This window comes from Artemia sp. Qi Xiang Cuo, chromosome 9, assembly GCF_049724085.1.
Source record: "Artemia sp. Qi Xiang Cuo chromosome 9, ASM4972408v1, whole genome shotgun sequence".
Taxonomy (NCBI): Eukaryota; Metazoa; Arthropoda; class Branchiopoda; order Anostraca; family Artemiidae; genus Artemia; species Artemia sp. Qi Xiang Cuo.
In genome coordinates this window covers 73,385,977-73,408,579 of record NC_142802.1, presented here as the reverse complement: position 1 = coordinate 73,408,579, position 22,603 = coordinate 73,385,977, and the positions used below count along the sequence as shown (strand labels likewise).

Genomic DNA, 22,603 nt, shown 5'->3' with positions numbered 1-22,603 from the left:
TTGGCGTGTGTGTGTGAGTTTTCGTGTGTTTGTGTGTGTAAGTTTTGTGTGTTTGTGTGTGTGTGTGTAAGTTTTTGTGTGCATTTAAGTTTTTGTGTGCATGTAAGTTTTCGTGTGCATGTGTAATTTTTTGTGTGCTTCCCAAATCATAATTTTCTGAAAGGACACACCTATGAAAGGCTAAGAAATCTAGCTTAGAAAAGTCAAAAATAGCAAATTAACCATCCCAAATCATAGGTTTCAGTCAACACACACCTACGAATGGCTATGAAATCCTGCTCAGAAGAGTCAAAAAATATCAACCCACACACCCCCAAATCATAGGTTTCAGACATCACACACCTACGAAAGACTAAGAAATCCGGTTATGAAAAGTCAGAAATAGCAAATTACATATCCCAAATCATAGGTTTCAGACAACACTCACCTATGAACGGCTAAGAAACCTAGCTCAGAAAAGTCAAAAATAGCAAACTAGTCATCCCAAACTATATGTTTCAGACAACAAACACCTATGAAAGGCTAAGAAATCCAGCTCAGAAAAGTCAAAAGTAGCAATCCATCCACCCCAAATCATAGGTTTCAGACACTACACACCTATGAAAGACTAAGAAATCCAACTCAGAAAAGCCTGAAATAGCAACCCACACATCCCAAATCATAGGTTTCAGACACCACACACCTACGAAAGACTAAGAAATCCGGTTATGAAAAGTCGGAAATAGCAAATTACACATCCCAAACTATTGGTTTCAGACAACATTCACCTACGAAATACTAGAAAACCTTAGCTCAGAAAAGCCTGAAATAGCAAACTACACATCCCAAATCATAATGTTCTGACAACACATACCTATGAAAGGCTAAGAAACCTAGCTCAGAAAAGTCAAAAGTAGCAAACTACACATCCCAAATCATAATTTTCTGACAACACATACCTATGAAAGGCTAAGAAAACTAGCTCAGAAAAGTCAAAAATAGCAAACTACACATCCCAAATCATAGGTTTCAGACATTACACACCTATGAAGGACTAAGAAATCCAACGCAGAAAAGCCCGAAATAGTAATTTACATATCCCAAATCATAAGTTATAGACAGCATTCACCTACGAAATACTAAGAAACCCTAGCTCAGAAAAGTCTGAAATAGCCAACTACTCATCCCAAACTCGAAGTTTCAGACAACAAAAACCTATGAGTGACTAAGAATCATAGCTCTGAAAAGTCCAAAAAGCAAACTACACCTCCCAAATCATAATTTTCTGAAAGGACAAACATATGATAGGCTAAGAAATCTAGCTCAGAAAAGTCAAAAATAGCAAATTAACCATCCCAAATCATAGGTTTCAGTCAACACACACCTACGAATGGCTAAGAAATCCAGCTCAGAAAAGTCAAAAAAATAGCAACCCACACACCCCAAATCATAGGTTTCAGACACCACACACCTACGAAAGACTAAGAAATCCGGTTATGAAAAGTCGGAAATAGCAAATTACATATCCCAAATCATAGGTTTCAGACAACACTCACCTATGAACGGCTAAGAAACCTAGCTCAGAAAAGTCAAAAATAGCAAACTAGTCATCCCAAACTATAGGTTTCAGACAACAAACACCTATGAAAGGCTAAGAAATCCAGCTCAGAAAAGTCAAAAGTAGCAATCCACCCATCCCAAATCATAGGTTTCATAGAACACACGCCTATGAAAGACTATGAAATCCAGCTCAGAAAAGTCAAAAATAGCAAACTACATATCCCAAATCATCGGTTTCAGTCAACACACACCAACGAAAGACTAAGAAACCTAGCTCAGAAAAGTAAAAAATAGCAAACTATTCATCCCAGACTATTGGTTTCAGACAACATTCACCTACGAAATACTAGAAAACCTTAGCTCAGAAAAGCCTGAAATAGCAAACTATAAATCCCAAATCATAATTTTCTGACAACGCATACCTATGAAAGGCTAAGAAATCCAGCTCAGAAAAGTCGAAAATAGCAAACTACACATCCCAAATCATAGGTTTCAGACACCACACACCTATGAAAGACTAAGAAATCCAACTCAGAAAAGTCAAAAATAGCAAACTACATATCCCAAATCATAAGTTTCACTCAACACACACCAACGAAAGGCTAAGAAACCTAGCTCATAAAAGCCTGAAATAGCAAACTACTCATCCCAAACTATTGGTTTCAGACAACATTCACCTAGGAAATACTAGGAAACCTTAGCTCAGAAAAGCCTGAAGTAGCAAACTACACATCCCAAATCATAGGTTTCAGACAACACACATCAACGAACGACGGGGGCGCGGGGAGAGCCTTTGAGGGTGTGTGGGGCCCTGGAGGGTGGGGGGTCCTTGGGGAGCTGGGGGGGCCTTTGGGGGCCGGGGGGTGGGGCTTGGGGGGTCGGGGTAGGGCATTTGGGGGTCTGGGTGGGCCTTTGGGGCGCCGGGAGGGCCTTTGGGTGCCTGGGGGACATTTGGGGACCGGTGGAGGGCCTTTGGGACCCCGTTGGTCCTTTGGGAGCTCGATGTGCCTTTGGGGGGCCCGGGGATGGCATTTGGGGGTCTGGGTGGGCCTTTGGGGCGCCGGTGGCCCTTTGGGAGCTTGGGGGCCTTTGAGTGTCCGGGGGGACAGTTGGGAGCCTGGGGGACATTTGGGGCCTGGGGATGGCCTTTGGGGGTCTGGGTGGGCCTTTGGGGGACCGGTGGAGGGCCTTTGGGAGTTTGGGGGGCTTTTGAGGATCGGGGGCTTCCTTCGGGGTTGGGGTAGGAGGATTGGAACCCTTTGGGGTTGGGTTAGAGGACCTCACAACACTGTTCAAATGAAACTTGTGTATTATAACGACCACACTCAAAACCTCTTCCAAAATCTCTTCAAAAATCTTCTTTTAAAATGTCTCTATCTGTTTCGCCGAAATAGTTCCATAACCTGTCTAAAACGGTTTCGCCCAAATAATCCCTAAACGTAAATTCAGCGTGTTCCTTTGTTATTGGCATCTCTGCGCTAACGCATTTCAAATTAATATGAAACCTTTTCGCGCGCTAAAACAATTCATCGCTAAGATGTTTCTTGCCTAATTGTTTCCATGGCCTTTGGTTATTAATATCCTTTGGAGTTCGACCAGTAGAGTTGTTCCCGAGGCAAAGACATTAATGATTTGGATCTATTCCTGGAGAAATGTTTCTAGGCGAAAATTTTTAAAGTCTGACAGATGATGTCATTGATTGATTGATCTGTCAAGAAAGGGGAAATTAATTTGTTGTTTCTAAGGGGAATTATTGATTCACGATAGGTGAATTGAGGTCGACAGCACAGGTGTTCTGACTCGTGACAGCACCATGTGGTTTATGGTTTTCTCAGTGAGAAAGTTCCTGTTTTTTCAAATTCTCACTGACAAAAACCATAAAAACATACAAAAATGTGAGAAAGTTCCTGTTTTTCAAATTCTCACTGACAAAAACCATAAAACATCCATAATTTGATGTTGACATCCATAAATGTGACAAAGTTCCTGTTTTTCGAATTCTCACTGACAAAAACCATAAAACATCCATAATTTGATGTTGACATCCGAGAAAAACATCAAATAAATCGAACAACACGTATAACCATCCATGAAAACAACCATAACTGTGACAAAATTCATGGTTTTTCAAGTGAGAACGTTCCTGTTTTTTCATTCTCACTGAGAAAACCATAAACCACGTGGTTCTGTTTGTACCTCCTGACCCCTCTCTACTCACAAATGGTGGCGGAGTTGAGAGAAGATGACTTGGACTTTGTTGATTCTGCTCTCTACGTCAAGGTCACAGCCTCCAGGAGAGTCTATTAGCAGGCCAAGAAGAGTAAAGCTATTGACTTTTTCTACTTCCTGTCCGTAAAGTACAAGCTGATATCCTGACTGTATATCTGGGGCTATTACTTCAGTTTTGACCGTGTTGATCTTCATACGCGGCTGCTGAGAGAAATATGCTATTTCATTTAGCATTGCCTGGGCAGTTGCTGGATCAGCAGCAAGAGTAACAATGTCATCCGCGTATTCCAGGTCAGACACGTTAATGCCCAATCCCGTAATAACAGCATCAAAGGCAATACAATGTTTTAATAACCTCATACAGCTAGGCATGCTTATAAGTTCCCAACCCTGACTCTCCAGTAAACGTCAATTTCTCTCTGTGTGCAGGCAGCGACCTGGTAATTTCACGGTCGGCTCTTTATTTTGTTAAGATGAGTGGGAACATCACTTAAGCGTGGAGCAGTGGTGGAATTCCTCTTTTCAAGGTTTCTAAGATCCACAGAACTCTATATGTATACCAAATAGAGACACATTTCTTGAAAATTGAGTATAAATAGGGAGTTTTAGTTCTAACTGCCTCCTTGGGAAGTTTTGGCTCTTTACCACATTAAAAAAACTAAAATAGTGTATCTTAATGATGAGGTAGACTGATAACTCAGACAAAGCATATTCAATTCAATTTGATAAGTAAATTGGAGTCCAACCGTTGTCTCTAAATTATCACTACAGTTACGTTCTACTTTTGTTCTCGTTCCTAAAGCTGATTTAGTACATTCTGTTTTCTTATCTACCATCCACCTCTTCTGTATCATGTCATGCCGCTGTGCACCGTGAGTACGTGTATGTTTGGTGGCGGATAAAGTGGGGGGGCGCGCCCCCCCCCCTAATGGAGTGTAATTTACTTAATTAACGCAAGTTTGCGTTAAATAAACTTGCTCCTAACGCAAGTTTATCGGATAAACCTATTTTGTGCCCCTCCCTCCAAAAGAAATCCTAGATCCGCCCCTGTGTATGCTGATATGTTTCCGTGTTTACGAGTATTCACTGGCATTCTGCCGGGAAACTTCATTTTTGCTCGTCTTAGTTTTAATATGGCTCTTTACTGTTCTACGAAAAATTTCTTTCTTGAAAATCATTTGAAAATAACTAGCATTAAGAAAATAAATTTGCAACGAAAGTGCATCTCAATCTATTTCAGGTATGCGAAGGTGATGAAGTTGTTGTCGATGTCATTAATCATTTACCCAGCGAATCAACAAGCATTCACTGGCATGGTCAGCATATGGTTGGAACCCCTTATATGGATGGAGTCCCTTTGTTAACACAGTGTCCTATAGGTCCTGCAAGTACATTTAGATATAGGTTTTGGGCTGCCAATGCAGGGACAAATTACTATCATTCTCATTCCGGTAAATTTAGTTTATTATTTTAAAAAGTTTCATTTTAAAACTCTCAATTTTGGTTTATTTGTTTTTAAGTGACAGTGAACTTAAGATAAACAGTGGGAAGTAAAAATATATTCTGAAATACAGGGGCGACAATTTTTGTTTTGGCAATATTTATAATGAAAATACAAAAAAAAATATTTCAATGAAAAATGAAAAGCTAGTATTTTTTGAAGTCTAGAGTGGGGGGGGGAATTCTTGAGAGGAAAATGCCCCCTCATTGACCCTACTGAAGACTCGGTGCCCTTTTTTTCCGATAAAACTCAATACTCCTAAGAATATAAATGACAGAACAAATGAAAGATAAAAAAATTTGCTCCTCACAATTTAAACGCGAAAAAAAATACAAACTTAAGAAAGAGACAAAAGAAAAAAAAAGGACTATGGAAAGCAAGGCCGTATCAAGGGGGGGGGGGGTTTACCCGGTTTGAAGCCCCCCCCCCCCGAAATGTTCGTCTGACTCGTAAAAACGTAACAAAAATGAACATAAACAAATTTTGCATGCTTTTTTTGAAGTTTTTTTGTGTAAACCCCCCCCCTAAAAAAAATAGTTTTCCCCCTCCCCCCCCGATCAAAAATCCTGGATGCGCTTCTGATGGAAAGTTGTAATTAATTACCTACTATTTAAATGTGTATAAAATTGGGTGCATTATGTACTAGGCTTAAGCTATATTGGGCCTCTTCCAACATTGTCTCAAAATTCTATATCCATGCATCCAGGCCAGTCTTCGTGTGTCCGATGTAGACCAAGTAGGCTAGTGTGTAACGTCTTGTTTTCATGTTCTATTGGATTGTCGTTAATTTAATGTAATAGGTCTCATTTGGCACTTCAACAGCAGAATTGACTTTCAGTGATAAATGATTTTTTTTTTTTCTCCTTGGAAGCCTAGACACTAAGACAGGCTGAGACATCTATTAGAATTAGACACAATGCCTAATGACAAGACTAATTAAAGGGAATAATTGAAGAGTTTATAATTTGAAGCCTGTTTCGTTTTCTATAAACATTATATAATATTGAAGGGGATAAGTCTATAGACTTGAAGAAAGCAATATAGTTGGGACTCCTTTTTTGGAAAACGGGTGCAATCCATTTTAGTTTGGGCTCTGGGGATGATGGAATCGTAAGTATTTACAATTCTGGGGGGAAGGTAATCGTTTTTAGCTTCGTTTCTGACTAACTAGTCACCTCTCCGACCCAGATCGGGATTTCGGTGAACCTCGGTAGAATTGCGGTGAACTTTAGCGGTCCATCCAAAAGTCTTAGGAACTCAAATTTTTACTGACTTAATTAAGAAGCTGGGACTGAGAAGGGAGCACAAAAATTATTATCGAGGGGGTTAACGTAAAACCAAACTGAGGAGGGGACAAAGGTTTGAAAAATAACTCTAGAATTGTATCTTTTTCTTTTTTTTAATATGAGTATTCTTGAAAAATGAATGTATAGTATTATCAAAAAAATTTGTACTTCAAGGGGGGGAGGGTGCTGATCCTGCTATTGGAAAAGCAGTTTTTGACAATTATCTCTAAAGTGTGAAAATATCAGATGTGACCCACCGATTTATACTTTCTTTTTATATTTGCACATTAGGGAGGATGGGGATAAAGTATTTGGAAATTGTGAAGTTAGAAAACAATTCTTAGTACATAATATGCAGAATAATTGTACCAAACACATTGGGCATGCAGACCCGCTGTACTTTACCCCACCCCACCCCCCTAGTGTGCAAAGTAATATATATTTATCTTACTTTGGTATATTTAATTCGGATTGAGCGTCAGAGAAACATATTAGAAGAACATTAGGTAGGGCGTCTATCATACAAGTACCGAATTGGTTCTTATTTTTCAAACTGCTAGACTTAGTCTCTTAAATTACGACTGAAATTTTTTTTGGCTAATATCTACTGTGTTAATTGCTATCTTTAATTAATCCTTGACCTTCTTCTCATAAAGCGCATGAATGAAGAAATCGCTGATTGTTTCCGCTTGACAAAAAATGACCAAGAACTTGAAAAAAGAATAAAGTCAATTGTTCGAAATTTTGACGATTTTAAGAATCGGTAATGGCATTGGGGTGGAATTTAATTGGAATAGGTATAAAAGAATACAATATGCATGAAAAAGGAATAAAATTTGCATATAGCTAGGGATAAGCAAATCGCCAGGTCCGGACGGACTTCATCCCAGAGTGTTAAAAGAAACCGCAGATTTAATTGCAGAGCCTCTACTGATGATTTTTCAAAAATCCTTACAGTCGAATGAACTCCCTAGTATCTGGAAAAAGGCAACGGTGATACCATTGCACAAAAAGAGAAACCGCCAAGATCCTCTAAATTACCGCCCGATCAGTCTAACCTGCATAACTTGCAAAATACTGGAATCTATCATAGCTGACCATATCCTTGAGCACGTGTGCAAAAGAAAGATAATCACTAGCGAGCAATTTGGGTTCTTGAAGAGAAGGTCTGCAGAGTCACAGCTTCTTATGGCGGTGGAAAACTGGAAAATGCATGCAGATAAGGGTTATCAAGTCGATGTCATTTATATAGACCTTAAAACGGCCTTTGACAAAGTACCTCATCGTTGCCTTTTATACAAACTCCGCAACCTTGGTCTGGGAGCCACAGTTGATTGTATCGAACAGTTTCTTATTGAAAGGTCTCAAACAATATGAGTAGACGGAGTTTCGAGGACACTTGAAGTAGAGGCAATCAGCTGTGTTCCCCAGGGCTCGGTCCTTGACCCTCTCTTATTGGACCTGTATCTCAATGATCTAGTAGAAGGTATCAACTCTGATATTCTACTGTACGTAGACGACACCAAGCTGTATAAAGTAATTAAAAAAGCTGCCGATGCACAATCTCTGCAAGAGGACCTTGACAAGCTCAATAATTGGATGTCCAACTGGCTGATAGAAATCAATATTGACAAAAGCCACAAGCTAACAATAGGGAAACCTACTATCCACTATGAATATAGACTAGAAGAATTACCAATCACCTCCTGCCAGGAGAAGCGCAACTTAAGAGTTGTCATTGACAGCAGCCTTAACTTCCAGACCTACTACAATAGCATTATTAGGAAGGCAAACCGTAATGTAGGAGTTTTAAGGTGCAACTTCACTTTTGGAAATGATAAAACCCTTTGCCTTCTCTTCAAAGCTTTGGTACTGTCAATCATTGAATATGGTCATTGCGCTACCCGTCCCATTGGCAGTAAAGACATTGAATCTCTCGAAAAATTTCAAAAACAAACACTAAAGTTCTGTTTAACTCTGGGAAACTTACCTTATAAAGATAGGGTCCGCAAGCTCGAACTTCCTTCACGAGCTTATCGAATCCACTGAGGAGACCTCATTGAGTTATACCAGCTTTGCTACGACGCCAAGGAAAACAACCATGTTACAGATGTTCTCAGCTTCAGCCACACGAACCTCCGGGGTCACCACAACCTCAAACTTCAAGATGACATGTTCAAAAAGGACATTAGCCATTGGGCGTTCAAGAACCGAGTAACACAACACTGGAACAAGCTCCCCTTTGAAGTCATCAATGCCAACTCATTAAACTCGTTCAAGCAGGAACTGGACAAATACTATGGTGAAAGTGCCTACAATTTTTTTCAATTTAAAAGATTTTTGTAGAGGCCCTGTGGCCTATTTGTTTTGAATTATATTATTATTATAAAATTTCCATAACTGTAAAAACTGTTCGTTTTTTTTCAGACCTGATTAGCAAAATGTCTAGCTCTCCTCTTCTTCCTTTAAGAAGCTCGTAATGAGGATCAGCCTTGGATTGTTTCCCACTTTTGGTGAAAAAAAAATAATAGAACTGTATACTTTTTTGTCCCGTCATTAAATTGAAAAACTATTTAGAAAGTTTTTCATCTCCATGAACACCAGAAATCGTGTTTTTGTTCAATAGCAGACTCACGATAGATATTGATGACAATACTAAACTAACTTAACCACAACATTCCACATTATTGCACAGAAATACCAAAACCATAGGTTAGGTTAGCCTATGTACGCGAGCGTACGTAGGCCAGCCTAACCTAACCTATGGTTTTGGTAGTTTTGTGCAATAATGTAGAACTTTGTGGTTATGTTAGTTTAGTATTGTCATCAATAACTATTGCCTCCCTCGTCAACACCTATCTCTTTACACTAAAGTTTGAATTGTGTCCCTTTCGTCTCCTCGGAAAAAATCCGTAAAATTTATCCGTAAAAATTTCACCCCTGGAAAACCCCCCTCCTCATGTAAAATTAATCCCCCTGCAAAATCCTTCCACTCGGAGATTTTTATTTTCTTTGGAGAAAATTAGAATTGGACTATAACTTTTTTCTTTTCTTTGAGAAAATTCAGAAGAGAACTTGAACTTTTCTTCACTTCGTTGTGGAAACTCAGAATTAAAATGGAACTTTTTCTCTTCCGTGGGAAAATATTCAGATGAGAACTTGAACTTTTCCTCATTTCTTTAATAAAATATTGAATTAAAACAGAACATTTTCTCTTCTTGAAGGAAAAATTCAGAATCAAAGTGTCTACGGTAAAATTTAGAACTGAAATTCAAATTTTTCATCACTTTGAGAAAAACCAGAACTGAAGTTGTACCTTTTTATTTTCTTGGAAAAATTAGAAGAGAACTTGAAATTTTCTTCACTTCATTGAGAAAATTTAGAATTAAAGTTTGAACTTTCTGTCTTCATGGTAAGTATTCACATCTAAGGTATAACTTTTTCTATCTTCTACGTAAAAATTTAGAATAGATCTTTCAATTTTTCATCTTGTTTGGAAAAACAGAACTAAAGTGGAAACTTTTTGTTTTCATGGGAAAAATTAGAATTGATCTGTAGCTATTTAGAACAGAACTTTCAATTTTTTCATATCTGAGAAAATTCAGAATCGAAGTGGAACCTTTTTATTTTTATGAAAAAAATTAGAATATATCTCTAACTTATTTATTTTTCATTGAGAAAATTTTGAAGAGAACTTGAACTTCCCCCACTTCGTTGGGAAAATTTTGAATTAAAGTGAAACTTTTTATTTTCATGGAAAATATACACAATCATAGTATAACTTTTGCTATCTTCTATTGAAAAATTTAGAACAGAACTTTAAATTTTTTATGCCTTTTGAGAAATTAAACATTGAAGTGGAAGCTTTTTTCATTTTCTTTGGTAAAATTCAGAATTGAGTTAACTTTTTCTCTTCTTTAAGAAAATTCAGAAGAGAACTTGAACATTTTGCACTTCCTCGAGAAAACTCAGAATTAAAGTGTAGTTCCTTATCGGCATGGCGAATATTCACGATCAAAGTATAACTTTTTTCTATCTTCTACGAAAAATTTGGAACATAACTTGAAGTTTTATTCACTTCTTTGGGAAAATATGTAGTTAAAGCTGAACTTTTTCTCTTCCTGTAGGAAAAATTCAGAGTTGATGTATCTAGGGTAAAATTTAGAACCGAAATTTAAATTTTTTCATCTCTTTGAAAAAAATCTGGAGTGAAATTATAAAAATTTAGAATTAGAGTGAAACTTTATCTTTATGGAAAACATACACAATCATAGTATAACTTTTTCTATATTCCACGGAAAAATTTAGAACAGAACTTTAAATTTTTATGTCATTTGAGACATTAGGAACTGAAGTGGAACCTTTTTATTTCTTGAAAAAATAGAATTAATCTGTTAGTCTTTTGGTAATTCCGAAATGAGCTAACTTTTCACAATCAGTGTATAACTTTTTCTATCTTCTATGAAAAATTTTGAACAGTACTTAAAATTTTTTCATCTCTTTGTGAAAAATCAGAATTGAAGCTGAACCTTTTTATATTCTTTGGAAAAAAATATAATTGGTGATGGGTGAGGGTGATGGTGAGGGTGATGGGGGGCCCTTCTGTGTCTCAAGTGCGCAAAAATAAAACGTATTAAAAATGGGGGCCTTGGGGGCTCTTTGGGGGCCAGGGGTAGGGGGCCTGGGGGGGGGGGTAGGGGACCTTACAACAATGTTTAAATGGAACTTGTGTATTATACCGAACACAGTCGAGAATGCCCCAAATCATCTTATAAAATGTCTCAAACTGTTTTGCCCTAACCATCTTCTAAAATGTCTCAAACGGTTTTGCCCAAATAATCCCTTAAAAGTAATTTCTGCGTGTTCCTTTGTTTCGACATCCCTGCGCTGTCACATTTGAAATTCCCAGGAAACCATTTCCCGCGTAAAATATATTCAATCTGTCTTCATCTTTAAGGTGTTCCTACTTACACTATTATGGCTTCGATAGAATATTAATATTTATCTCTCAGACCTACAGACCCGAGAAGCCTTATTTAAAAATAGAATATTAATTTATCTCTCAGACCTAAAGATCAGAGAAGCCATATTGTTTCTTAATTCCCTTTCGTGGATCAATAATTCCCCTTCTATTATGCAAATCAATTTCTCAGAAAACTATTTCCCCTAGACTTGATCAATACATTGCCCCGTTAGAATTCAGTGCGCATGTGCAAACTTCGTCCCGGAGTCAATACGATTAGAAACAACAAATAAATTGACCTTGAAAAAGGTGTCATTGACCCGTTAGTGGATCAATAATCCATGAATAAATTATAACCTGTCAGCGTTAGACTTGATTATAGATGACAGCACATGTGTTCGCCCTGTGCCTTCTGACCCTCCCTACTTCTAATAACTGCACTAATTACTAATAAACAAGTACAAATTTAGGATCACCATAAAAGCTGATTCTTTGACTGAATGTTATCAATAGTTAGGCTCTTATACTTTCATTATTGACAAAGATTAAATAAAAAAACAAGTTTTTTTAACTGAAAGTAAGGAACGACGTTAAAACTTAAAACGAATAGAAATTATTCCGTATATAATAGGGGCTGTCCCCTCCTCTACGCCTCGCTCTTTACGCTAAAGTTTTTTATTGTTAAAAAAAAATGAGAGTTGTGAGAAAGTCAAACTTTGGCGTAAAGAGCGAGGCGTTGAGGAAGGGACAGCCCCTTTCCTATACGGAATAATTTCTGTTCATTTTAAGTTTTAACGTCGTTCCTTACTTTCAGTTAAAAAGAACTTGTTGTTTTTATTTAATTTTTGAACATTTTTGAATTAATGCAGGTTTTGATTTTGGCTCACCGTACATGAATAATTAAAACAAAATTTGCAAATGGCTTTCTCGAAACTTGTTTAATTTTATTTACGAACGTTTTTATTAGTAATAAATATACATAAATTACGAATTAACTTACGTAACGAACTTCTATATTAATATATCTTTAGTCAATACCTCGCTCTTTAAGCTAAAGTTCGAATTTTTTTTCAATTCTTTAAAAATGACCCCTTAATCACAAAGGCTGTTATTTAGAATAAATAGCTATTATGAAAGTACTAAAAAAATCTTTGGCTTAAAGAGCGAGGTATTGACTAGGGGGTGAACCCAATCATACACGTAATATTTTCTGTTCACTTTAAGTTTTGATGCTACTTCTTATTTTCATTTGGAAAACTTGTTTTTTTATATAATTTTTTTTTTTAAATAATGCTGAGAAATCCGGCGCCCCCTTCATAGCAATGTCCCTTCCCCATGAAAACTTCTTTCATGGAGAGATCTGTCCACATAACCCCCGACCCACCCAACCCCCTACTACCAGAAAAAATCCCCCCTGAAAACGTCTGTATACTTCCTAATAACCAAACTATATGTTAACATTGGGTAAAGTTCATAACTTTCAGCCCTCGCCTCGGGGACTTTGGGGGATTAAGTCATCCTAAAGGACATAGATATCATATTTTCAACCATGCTGAAAAAATGACTATCTCAAAATTTTGATCAGGTGACTTTGGGAAAAAATGAGCGTGGGAGGGGGCCTAGTTGCCCTCCATTTTTTTGGTTACTTAAAAAGGGCACTAGAACTTTTAATTTCTGTTCCAATGAGTCCTCTCACGATATTCTAGGATCACTGGGTCGATACGATCACCCCTGGAAAAAAAACACGCATCCGTGATCTTTCTTCTGGCAAAAAATGCAAAATTCCACTTTTTGGTAGATAGGAGCTTGAAACCTCTGCAGTAGGGTTTTCTGATACGTTGAATATGATGGTGTGATTTTCATTAAGGTTCTGAAAATCAGCAAAATTTTCTCAGGTGCGTAACTTTTGATGGGTAGGACTAAACTTTATGAATATTATATATTTGAATTCAACATTGAAATTTGATTCTTTTGATGTGTCTATTGGTATCTAAAACCCGTTTTCTAGAGTCAGGTCGGTCCTTACTTACAGTTCGTTACCACGAACTGTTTGATCATTATTTACTTACCATTCATTGCTATTAAGAATTTGATTTTTTTTTTTTTTTTGCTCCAACCAAATCATATAGAAAAAATAGTTGTGGAAAACTGGTTAAGGGTTACTGATTAACAAATTAGAACTTATATTTTCCTTATTATGGGTCAAAATCTATTGGAAGGCAGCCAACAAGGGGGCAACAAACATATTTTCCATGGTTATTCCCTATTCTGCTCTCTTTCCTTCGGTTTACTTATAATTACTTTACAGTCCCAAATTTTCAGGGAGGTCATGGCCCCCACCTGCCCCCTTGCCGGTGCCCTTTGGGTAAGTTTACGCCCTTAATTTAGGTGCTCCTGCATAGAACATGGTAAAGAAACAAAACAATTATTAATTACAATGATAAAGACAATTATAATTCTAGTGATTTCTAGTAATTTACAGTCAATAATCTTGTAATTTATCTGCTGATTTAATTATTATTATTTTTTGTAAGAATCCAATGATTTTTTCTTTCATCGGATGGTGGCAACCCTGGCTGACACCCTCCTGGTGTCAATACAGCAGTTTCTGAAACCAAAGATACCTTGCACTAAGCTTTTTTAATTTGACGTTACATTTCAAAGATGACGTGAAATTCCAACGTAAGAGAAACTATGACTTGTGTGAAAATCGTTTTTTTTTAAACCCGAACCTGATTGGTTCAGTGGTGCACAATATCACCCTGCTGTGCGCAATACGGCTGTGGCAAACCAAAAGGCGGTAAGTGACATGTTCTCGAAAAATGAGTTTTATCCCTATCCCCACCAAACAGAACACGCTCGATCGATTGATCTATTCAGAATGTACATATCTCCTTTCGTTCCCGGGATATTCAAAGCTTTTTGATCCGTTAAAAAGTCGTTATGTGCATTTCTCGGGCTGTCTTGCAGGCCAAAAGGAGTTAAGTTCATCGACGGGCAAGTTCTGCACTTATCTCCTTTTCGGATGTCGTGGATACCAGTAAAACAAGTTTTCAAGTTGTCAATTAGCACCTTTCGGTCGTCCACGCCGGGACTTTTTCGTCCCTTTCATTACTGTCTGAAGAAAAGAAGAAAACTAGACAAATAACCAGCATGCACTTTGTGGTGAACCAACCCTGCTTGTCCAGCTTTCAATGCCCCATCAACTTATACTTGAGGATTCAGATCAAGCAAGGTCTGGACCAACGGTTGAATAACCAGCCCTGACTAATCAGTCTGTACTTCCTGATGTAGAGACTGATTCAGCTTCTATGGCGATAGAAAAATCGCTTATTGAAGAAAAGCGTGTCGGAGAAGAAAAAGAAAAGAATTGAAAAAAATAAAGAAAAACGTACTTTTATTGAGGTAGGTTGTGACATCCACAAATGCAAAAGATCTTGCAAGTCACTAACTCTCGAGCAGTGGCGTTTAGTATACGAAAGTTACACAGCTCTTGGCTATGCCGAGCGCAACGCTTATATGAGATCGTTTATTACGACAATGCAACCAAACCGGAGAAAGGAAAACCCTGAAGGAATGAAAAAACGAAAAGTAACACTTCTGTACAGGTTACCTACCAGTGATGGACAATATATAATCCCTTTGCGTCAAAAAACATTTTTAGCCACCTTTGGCTTTAAGCACACCAAGATTCTCGAAGTTGTTGTTGAAGGAATTCTTCAAGACGGTGTGTCATACTTTCCAAAAAAAAGAAGAGGTGGAAACCAGCCAAAGAAGTGGATAAAGAGTCTTTAAGGATGCAAATCGAGTCCTATAAGCCTTGTGTCGCTCACTACCGCTGATACAATGCACCATATACTAGGTATATATCAAAAGAAACTTCAGTTAAAGATATGTGGGAAGATTTTTGGGAGTGATTCCCTGAAGAGAATTGTTTGTTACGCAGCTACGGAGAGATGTTGAGAACGATGAAGATCTCCAACAAAATGCCAAAGTCAGACGTATGTGGGTATTGCGATGTTTTTAAGTGGAAGGATAGCGAAGAATCCGCAACAGATTTAGAAAAACAGGAGTATCAGTTTCATCGACAGATGGCTGAAAAGGCGCAAATTCAACTCCAGCGAGACGTGAAGCATAGCTTTGCACCAAAAACATTGATTTTCACTGTCGATATGCAAAACGTTCTAATACTCCCAATAAGGCCTGCTGTTAGGGAGTATTTTTTCATGAGCCACCTGGTATATTTCAACGAAACGTTTGTGACTACAAAAAGCCAAACCAATGGGTCGGCTCATCTTCCAGCCTATTGTATTGTCTGGCACGGGGCAACTTACGGAAGAAGTGTAGACGCAGTTGCTTCAGCTTATCATGCACTTATTGACGAGCATAGGGACATAGATGAATTCATATTTTATGCCGACAAGTGTAGTGGACAAAATAAAAATTACATTCTGTTGTTTATGCTAGTGAGGATTTCGAACGAACCCTGGGCACCCGCCAAGATCCCCATCAAGTATTTGACGAAAGGTCATACTGATATGTCTGCCGATGGTCTCCATGGACTTGTCGAGGCTAAAATTAGGAAGAACAGAAATGTTGAGGACTTTGGCGCTTTGAAGAAGCTGATGGAAGATTCCAGGGAAAATACTCGCGTCAGGGAGCTTTCCATCAGTGACTTTCGCGAGTGGAAAAACGAAAAGTTCTACAAAAAGAAGAAAGATAACCATCCTGTGCTGCTACAGAAAATAGTTGAAGTTTGTGTTAAAAAAAAAAGTTGAATCCTCTATGTTTTATCGTGAGGATTTTGATCAGGAGCTTATCTCTTACGATTTCCTTACAGTTGCCGCGAAGAAAGAACTTGGTAAAGGATTGCCAAAGTCTCAGTAACAACCGAGGGGAATAAATACCTTGAACAAAGGTGAGATCATGGCCCAGCTGGTACCAAACCTAAGAGACCAGAGATCCAGATAGATCTGGAAAAAGATACCAACGGAAGACAAAGCATCAGTGGTTCTTCTGTCTGAGAGATGTGAAAAACAAGATGTACTGTAATGAGGTTTGCTTTTTTGAGTTCCTAAAAGCTTAATTGAAGTCAAATGTTGTTCCTGTTTTCTTGTCAGTTTCGAAGTTTCTGCACGATTTTGACCCCTGCTTTCTGCGTTTCACAGGCGTGGGTGGCATCAGAGAGGGTAGTTTTCAACATGATATATTCAGTGAGTAAGAAAAAAATGTCGGTAAAAAAGTTTCACAGCAGAAAACATTGTCAAAAGTTTAATTTTTTTCGCATTTAAATTTAAACGGAAAAATGGCACATACCTCCTTTTGGTCAGCCAAAAACGCGACAAAAGGAGATAAGTGACAAAAGTGCCAAAAGTAAATGAAAAGTTGGATTTTTGACAGCACCACGGGATTCAGCCCGAAATATTACGTCTGCTCATGTTCAGAAATGATTCCCAGCAACTTATTTTCCTAGTTTTAAATGTTGTTTGTTCAAAACATTTTTCACGTCTCCTGTAAAATTTACAAAATGTCACTTACCGCTTTTTGGTTTGCCACAGCCGAATAGTACCTGAGCTGTAATCACAACTTTTATCAGTTCTAATATTGGTGCTAATTTTAGCGTGAGAATTTGAGAAACGTCTTATTATTGTTAAAAAGCCACGAGTTTGCTGCTATCGTCAAATAAAAAAGCTCAGAAATCAATCTTTATAATTTTTATTGAAGCTTAATAGTGCTATTTTTCATCCAGGTTGAAAAGACCTGACGAATCAATCACACAAAACGCAAAAGCGTGGTGAACAAAACTGTTAGTAGGCTATAGCTATAAAAATATTCTTCTCAAAATTGCCTATAAGTTAGAATCACTTTCTTCCACGTGTTTTTTCTTTATGATTATATAAGCCATAAAAATGTTTCTGCTTTGGAAATTAGCTGTTATATAACTTCTAGTATAGAATCTATTTTTAGAATTAGATCAAAACACCATAATTCGTTTTTGTCTTAAGATATTCATACAGCCGTATCGTACGAGAAAGACAATGCCGCCAGATCAGAACAAACAGTTACATAAGAACTTTCTTTTTCTTCAAACATTAGCTTTTCTGTCATTAATGAAATTCATTATTATATCAAGACCACTTTGAAACAAATGTCGATAAATTATAAATCTTTTGTAAATAACGATGAAGGTCACACTGCCTTTCCATAATACAAAAACAACAAAATACAAGAGCTCCTCATTGTTTCATCTTTTGTTGTTTCTAAACCCTTTGAGAAAGATTAAAAAAAACATATTTTTTCAGCTGAAAGTAAGGAGTAACATCAAAACTTAAAACAAACAGAAATTATTCCATATATGAAGGGATTGCCTCCTGCTTAATACTTCGCTCTTAACGGTAAAGTTTTTTAGTACTTTAAAAAACATCTTATTCTAATGAAACAACCCTTGTGTTTCAGGAATCAGGGAGAGTTCCTCCCTCGCAAAATCCCCCAGAAAATTCCCCCGGCCAATTCCATCCTCGCTGAAAATTCCACCTGGAAAATTCCTTGTGCGCGATTCCGCCTGAAAAAATTCCCCTTAGCATACTTTCATTTGAAAAAAACTTCGATTTTCGATCGTTTTTCAAATCATGTCGGAATCTAACTTCAGTGGAAATCTTTTCATGGAAATTCCCCTCCCCCCCCCCCGTGGAAAGTTGCTCCTGCAGAAAAATACCCCATGGGGAATTTCTTCTGCAAGAAATCACTCCCCCTCCCTCTCCATGAAAAAATTCTTCAGGCAATTTCAACCCCAATGACAATTTCCCCCGGAATATCTACATCTGTAAAATTGAGTCGGCCAAGAAAAATTAAGACCAATAAAACAAATTTCCTATTGGAATTTTCGACAAATTCCCAAGTTTAAGATCTTCCCTGGGAAGTTCACCGCCGGAAATTCCGTCCCGCGGAAAATTCTTCCTTTGGAAAACCCACCCGAAGCAGAAATCCCCCCACACTCGTGAAAAATTTCTGTATACTTCCCGATAACAAATACTATACGTAAACTATGGGCAAATTTCACAAGTTTCAGCACTTTCCCCAAAGGCTGTTGGGGGTTATGTTGTTCCCAAAGGTACAGTTATTGGACTTTCCAACTATGCTGAATGAAACGGCTATCTCAAAATTTAGATCAGACTAATTTGGGGAAGAAAGTGACCAATCTTTTTGGTCATTTATAAAGGGGACTAGAACTCTTAATTTTGATTAGAATGATCAAAATTAAACTGAATTTCTCTTCCGATATTCTAGGACCATTAGTTCGATACGATCACCCCTGGGGTAAACACAAACAAAAAAAAACACGTTTGATATACTTATTGATATCAAATTTCGTTTTTCAGATTTTGTTTACTATTGAGCAGAGTCGCTCCTTACTTACAGTTTGTTAATACGAACTGTTCGACAAACAGGAATTTCAGTTTGGGGTTCTAGTAATCTTGTGGGAGGGATATAATAAATATTTATTAGCAGCATTTTTACAGTGATTATAAGTTAAAAAAAGGTATGAATGAGCACATAGTGTTGATGCTTTCTGGAACGTTTTATCAGGGGATTCATATCATCAGCGCTCCTTCTCCAGATAGGAGGCGTGAACTAGTGGACTATGGGCCCCTATGGAAACAACGTGAGGTTTAAAAAGGGCATCAAAAGAAACGAACGAGAAATACTCCGGTAAAAATCATGGGATAAACAATTCCTCTGGTAAATAATATAATAAAATATATCGCATTATATGATATATATTCCGTTATACAATATAATATAAATATATTTTGCAAATAATTCAGACGAACTTTAGATAAAAAGCGATCCTCTTTCTTTAGTAAACTTAAATTAAATAACGTCACCTGGGAAACAAAACACGCTGCAGAAAAGAAATATCTGTCAAAAAATCGAGTCGTACTTTGCTAAAAAACGCGTAATACTAATGAAAATAAATGCTAATCAGTTTGATTGTTTATTAATTTAATAAAGACTATTTCCCTAAAATCGGACTTTTCACAAAAAAAGTAAACAGCTACATTAAACCAAAGACAAGCAAAACTAAAGTCGAATTATAACTAAAACTCAAAATGAACAGAAATTACAAAGATCAATCTAGTCAAGCTTAAACCAAATAGAAATTACCACAAACATAATTAGGGCTAACGCCTCCTAAGCACTCTAAAGGTCAGATTGTAATTTGCGCTTTGCCGAAAATAATTTTTAATTCAAACAGCATGATTGTAATTTGTCAAACATCAACAGAAACAACAACAAAAAGAAAGAAAATCACCATAAGGACTAAGATTACAGAAAAGAACTAATGAAAGTAGACTGACTCTTTAGTATATATGATATTTATTCCTGGAAGTCTCATAAATTTCTATTTCTTAACGTTATAAAAGATAATGTTCAAAAATTTTCTATTTATTAACGTTATAAAAGAGAATGTTCAAAAATTTTCTATTTATTAACGTTATAAAAGAGAATATTCAAAAACTTTCTATTTATTAACGTTATAAAAGATAATGTTCAAAAATTTTCTATTTATTAGCGCTAAAGAAGAGAAAATGACTATAAAGTGGAAATGAGACTCTGGTCTTTAAATGCTTTGGGGGCGCTAGATCTAACCCTGTGTATGACACTTTCTATTTATTTTATGTTTGAGTTGATTATTCATTAAATTTCTGGGCCGCTTTAGGTCTCATTTATTCATTAATAGTAATTTCTATTTATTTTAATTTAGAGTTATTTATTTTATTTTATTTTAGCTCGTCTTTGGTTTAATGTGGCTCTTTATTTTGCTCTGATAAGCTTCTCCGTTTTGGGTCTCATTTATCCATTGATAGTAATTTCTTTTTATTTTCATTTGGAGTTATTTATTGGATTTTATTTTAGCTCGTCTTTGGTTTAATGTGGCTCTTTATTTTGCTCTGAAAAGCTTCTCCGTTTTGGGTCTCATTTATCCATTGATAGTAATTTCTTTTTATTTTAATTTGGAGTATTTATTTTATTTTATTTTAGCTCTTCTTTGGTTTAATGTGGCTCTTTATTTTACTCTGATAAGGTTCTTGTTTTGAAAGAATGAAAAAGCCAGAATGCGAACAAAGATTTATGATAGTTAATTTCTGTTTGTTTTAGATTAACATTGTTTTTTTATTAGTTAACAAAAAGAGTATTTGAATATCTTTTCTAGTTTTTCTGCTTAAAAATCAAGATTTTGGCTTCTTATTTATACTTTGGACGCAATTTTGCAACAATTTTTTTTAATTTGACTTTTAACATAGAATTTCAGGTGGATAGGGAGAGGTAATGTTATTCAATTAATGATTGAAAATCTTAATAATTTTTTGCCTTCTATAGGACTGAAGTGTTTTAAACTTATCACAGCCTTGAATATAGACGAATATTGTCCAACCGTTTAAGTTGAATAAACATTTTAATTTTCTTGTTTTCACCAAGCCATCAAATGGGGTGATAAACAACTTAGCAAGTTCAGTGACAGCCGAATATATCAAAATAGAAAATAAAAATAAACACTACACTCCAGAAATATTTAATTAAAAAATAAAACTTATTAAAAATAAAATATTATTTGTATAGTATTTTAATAAAATTAAATACTATTTTATTTTTAATTATATTAAAATAATACTTATTTAATCAAAAATAAAACTGCTAATGTTTTTAAATATATGTATATGCGCTCATTTTTTAAAAGACTTCTGTTTTGTGTTTAGAAAGTAAAAATAGTCATAGATATTAATAAATATTTTATAAATAAAATTTATAATATTAATAAATAAAATAAATATTAAACAAAAATAAATTTTAGAAATTTTAAGAAATCTTGGTACTTATTTAGAATCCGGGCAACACGCGAGAAAGACCGCATCGAAATCTCAAAGATGCTTTATGAAAAACGGGTTTCCGCTGCCTTGTAAGGTATTGCTCACTCCGTGACAAAGATTTAAACTTTAGTTTTTTGGGGTTGAAGGGACAAAAAAGGTACCTAGGTTAAGTTAGGTTACGTGTTTAATATATCCTCTGCTTTACCCCTCCCCCTCCTCCTCTCCTAATTTTAAAATATAAAGCCCAATTATATTCATAAACTATTGTATTTTTATCCTATTTTGTTTTATTTCATTAGCATTAACGAAACTTCACTTCTCGCGTGTTGCCCGGATTCTAAACAAGTGTCAAAATCTTAAGCAAGTCAGCATAAAAAAAAGGTAATTTCACACTAAGAATAAGTACTACCACATTTTTCTTCAAGAATTTATTACTCCTGGTTAAGCATTCCTTGGAATCCCCAATTTGGAATTTTAAATCTACTTGATTTCCTGATCCGACTTTCCCTCAGAATTTCAGCTGGGTCCGTTAAGCCGTTAATTTTTACCTTTAGCTGTACTTGGGGTATTATAGATATACAGTTATGACAACCTGGATGTCTATAACATATAAAGGTGGATGACAAGCTTTGATTTGGTTCAGCACCCCCTCAACATTCCCCAAACACGTTGTCTGAGTCTTTTTGGACACCCAGGATCAAACGGACGCTCCTTTTTCAGTAATAAAACATATATGTAAACAATGGGCAACTAGTATAGTTTACAGCCCTTGCTTCAGTGGCTGGGGGGGGGGGGATCATGTCATCTTTGAAGGTATAGCTATTAGACTTTACAATTATTTTGAACAAAATGTCTATCACAAAATTTGGATCAGGTGCTTTTGGAGGTTGAAGTTTCAGCCAAAATGGCATGGGAAGGGGGTTGATTGCCCTTCAAGTTTTGACTCTTACAAAAAGCACTAGGAATTTCAAAGTTCAATCGAACTAGCCCCCTCCAAAGTATCTATGACGACTCCTTCAATACGAAGGGGCCTGGGGGAAAACAGATTGAAGCTATATCGGTCTTTACTTAGGCAGCTGTATTGTATTACCCATGATGGTACTTGTATGATATACCCACTACCGAATATTCTCCTAATATGTTTCTCTGACGCTCAATACAAATGAAATATATCAAAGTAAGATAAAAATATAATACTTTAGAAACAACTTTG

General features: G+C 36.4%; 1 protein-coding gene across 1 annotated transcript in view; it reads left to right on the top strand.

Moving 5' to 3' along the window:
* Window positions 1-22,603, top strand: part of LOC148949013 (multicopper oxidase 3-like) — a 105,840-nt gene that overhangs the window by 30,412 nt on the left and 52,825 nt on the right. The window contains exon 4 of the mRNA XM_089094863.1: window positions 5,009-5,219. Coding sequence (XP_088950989.1) covers window positions 5,009-5,219 — 211 coding nt within the window. The remainder of the gene's footprint in view (window positions 1-5,008; window positions 5,220-22,603) is intronic.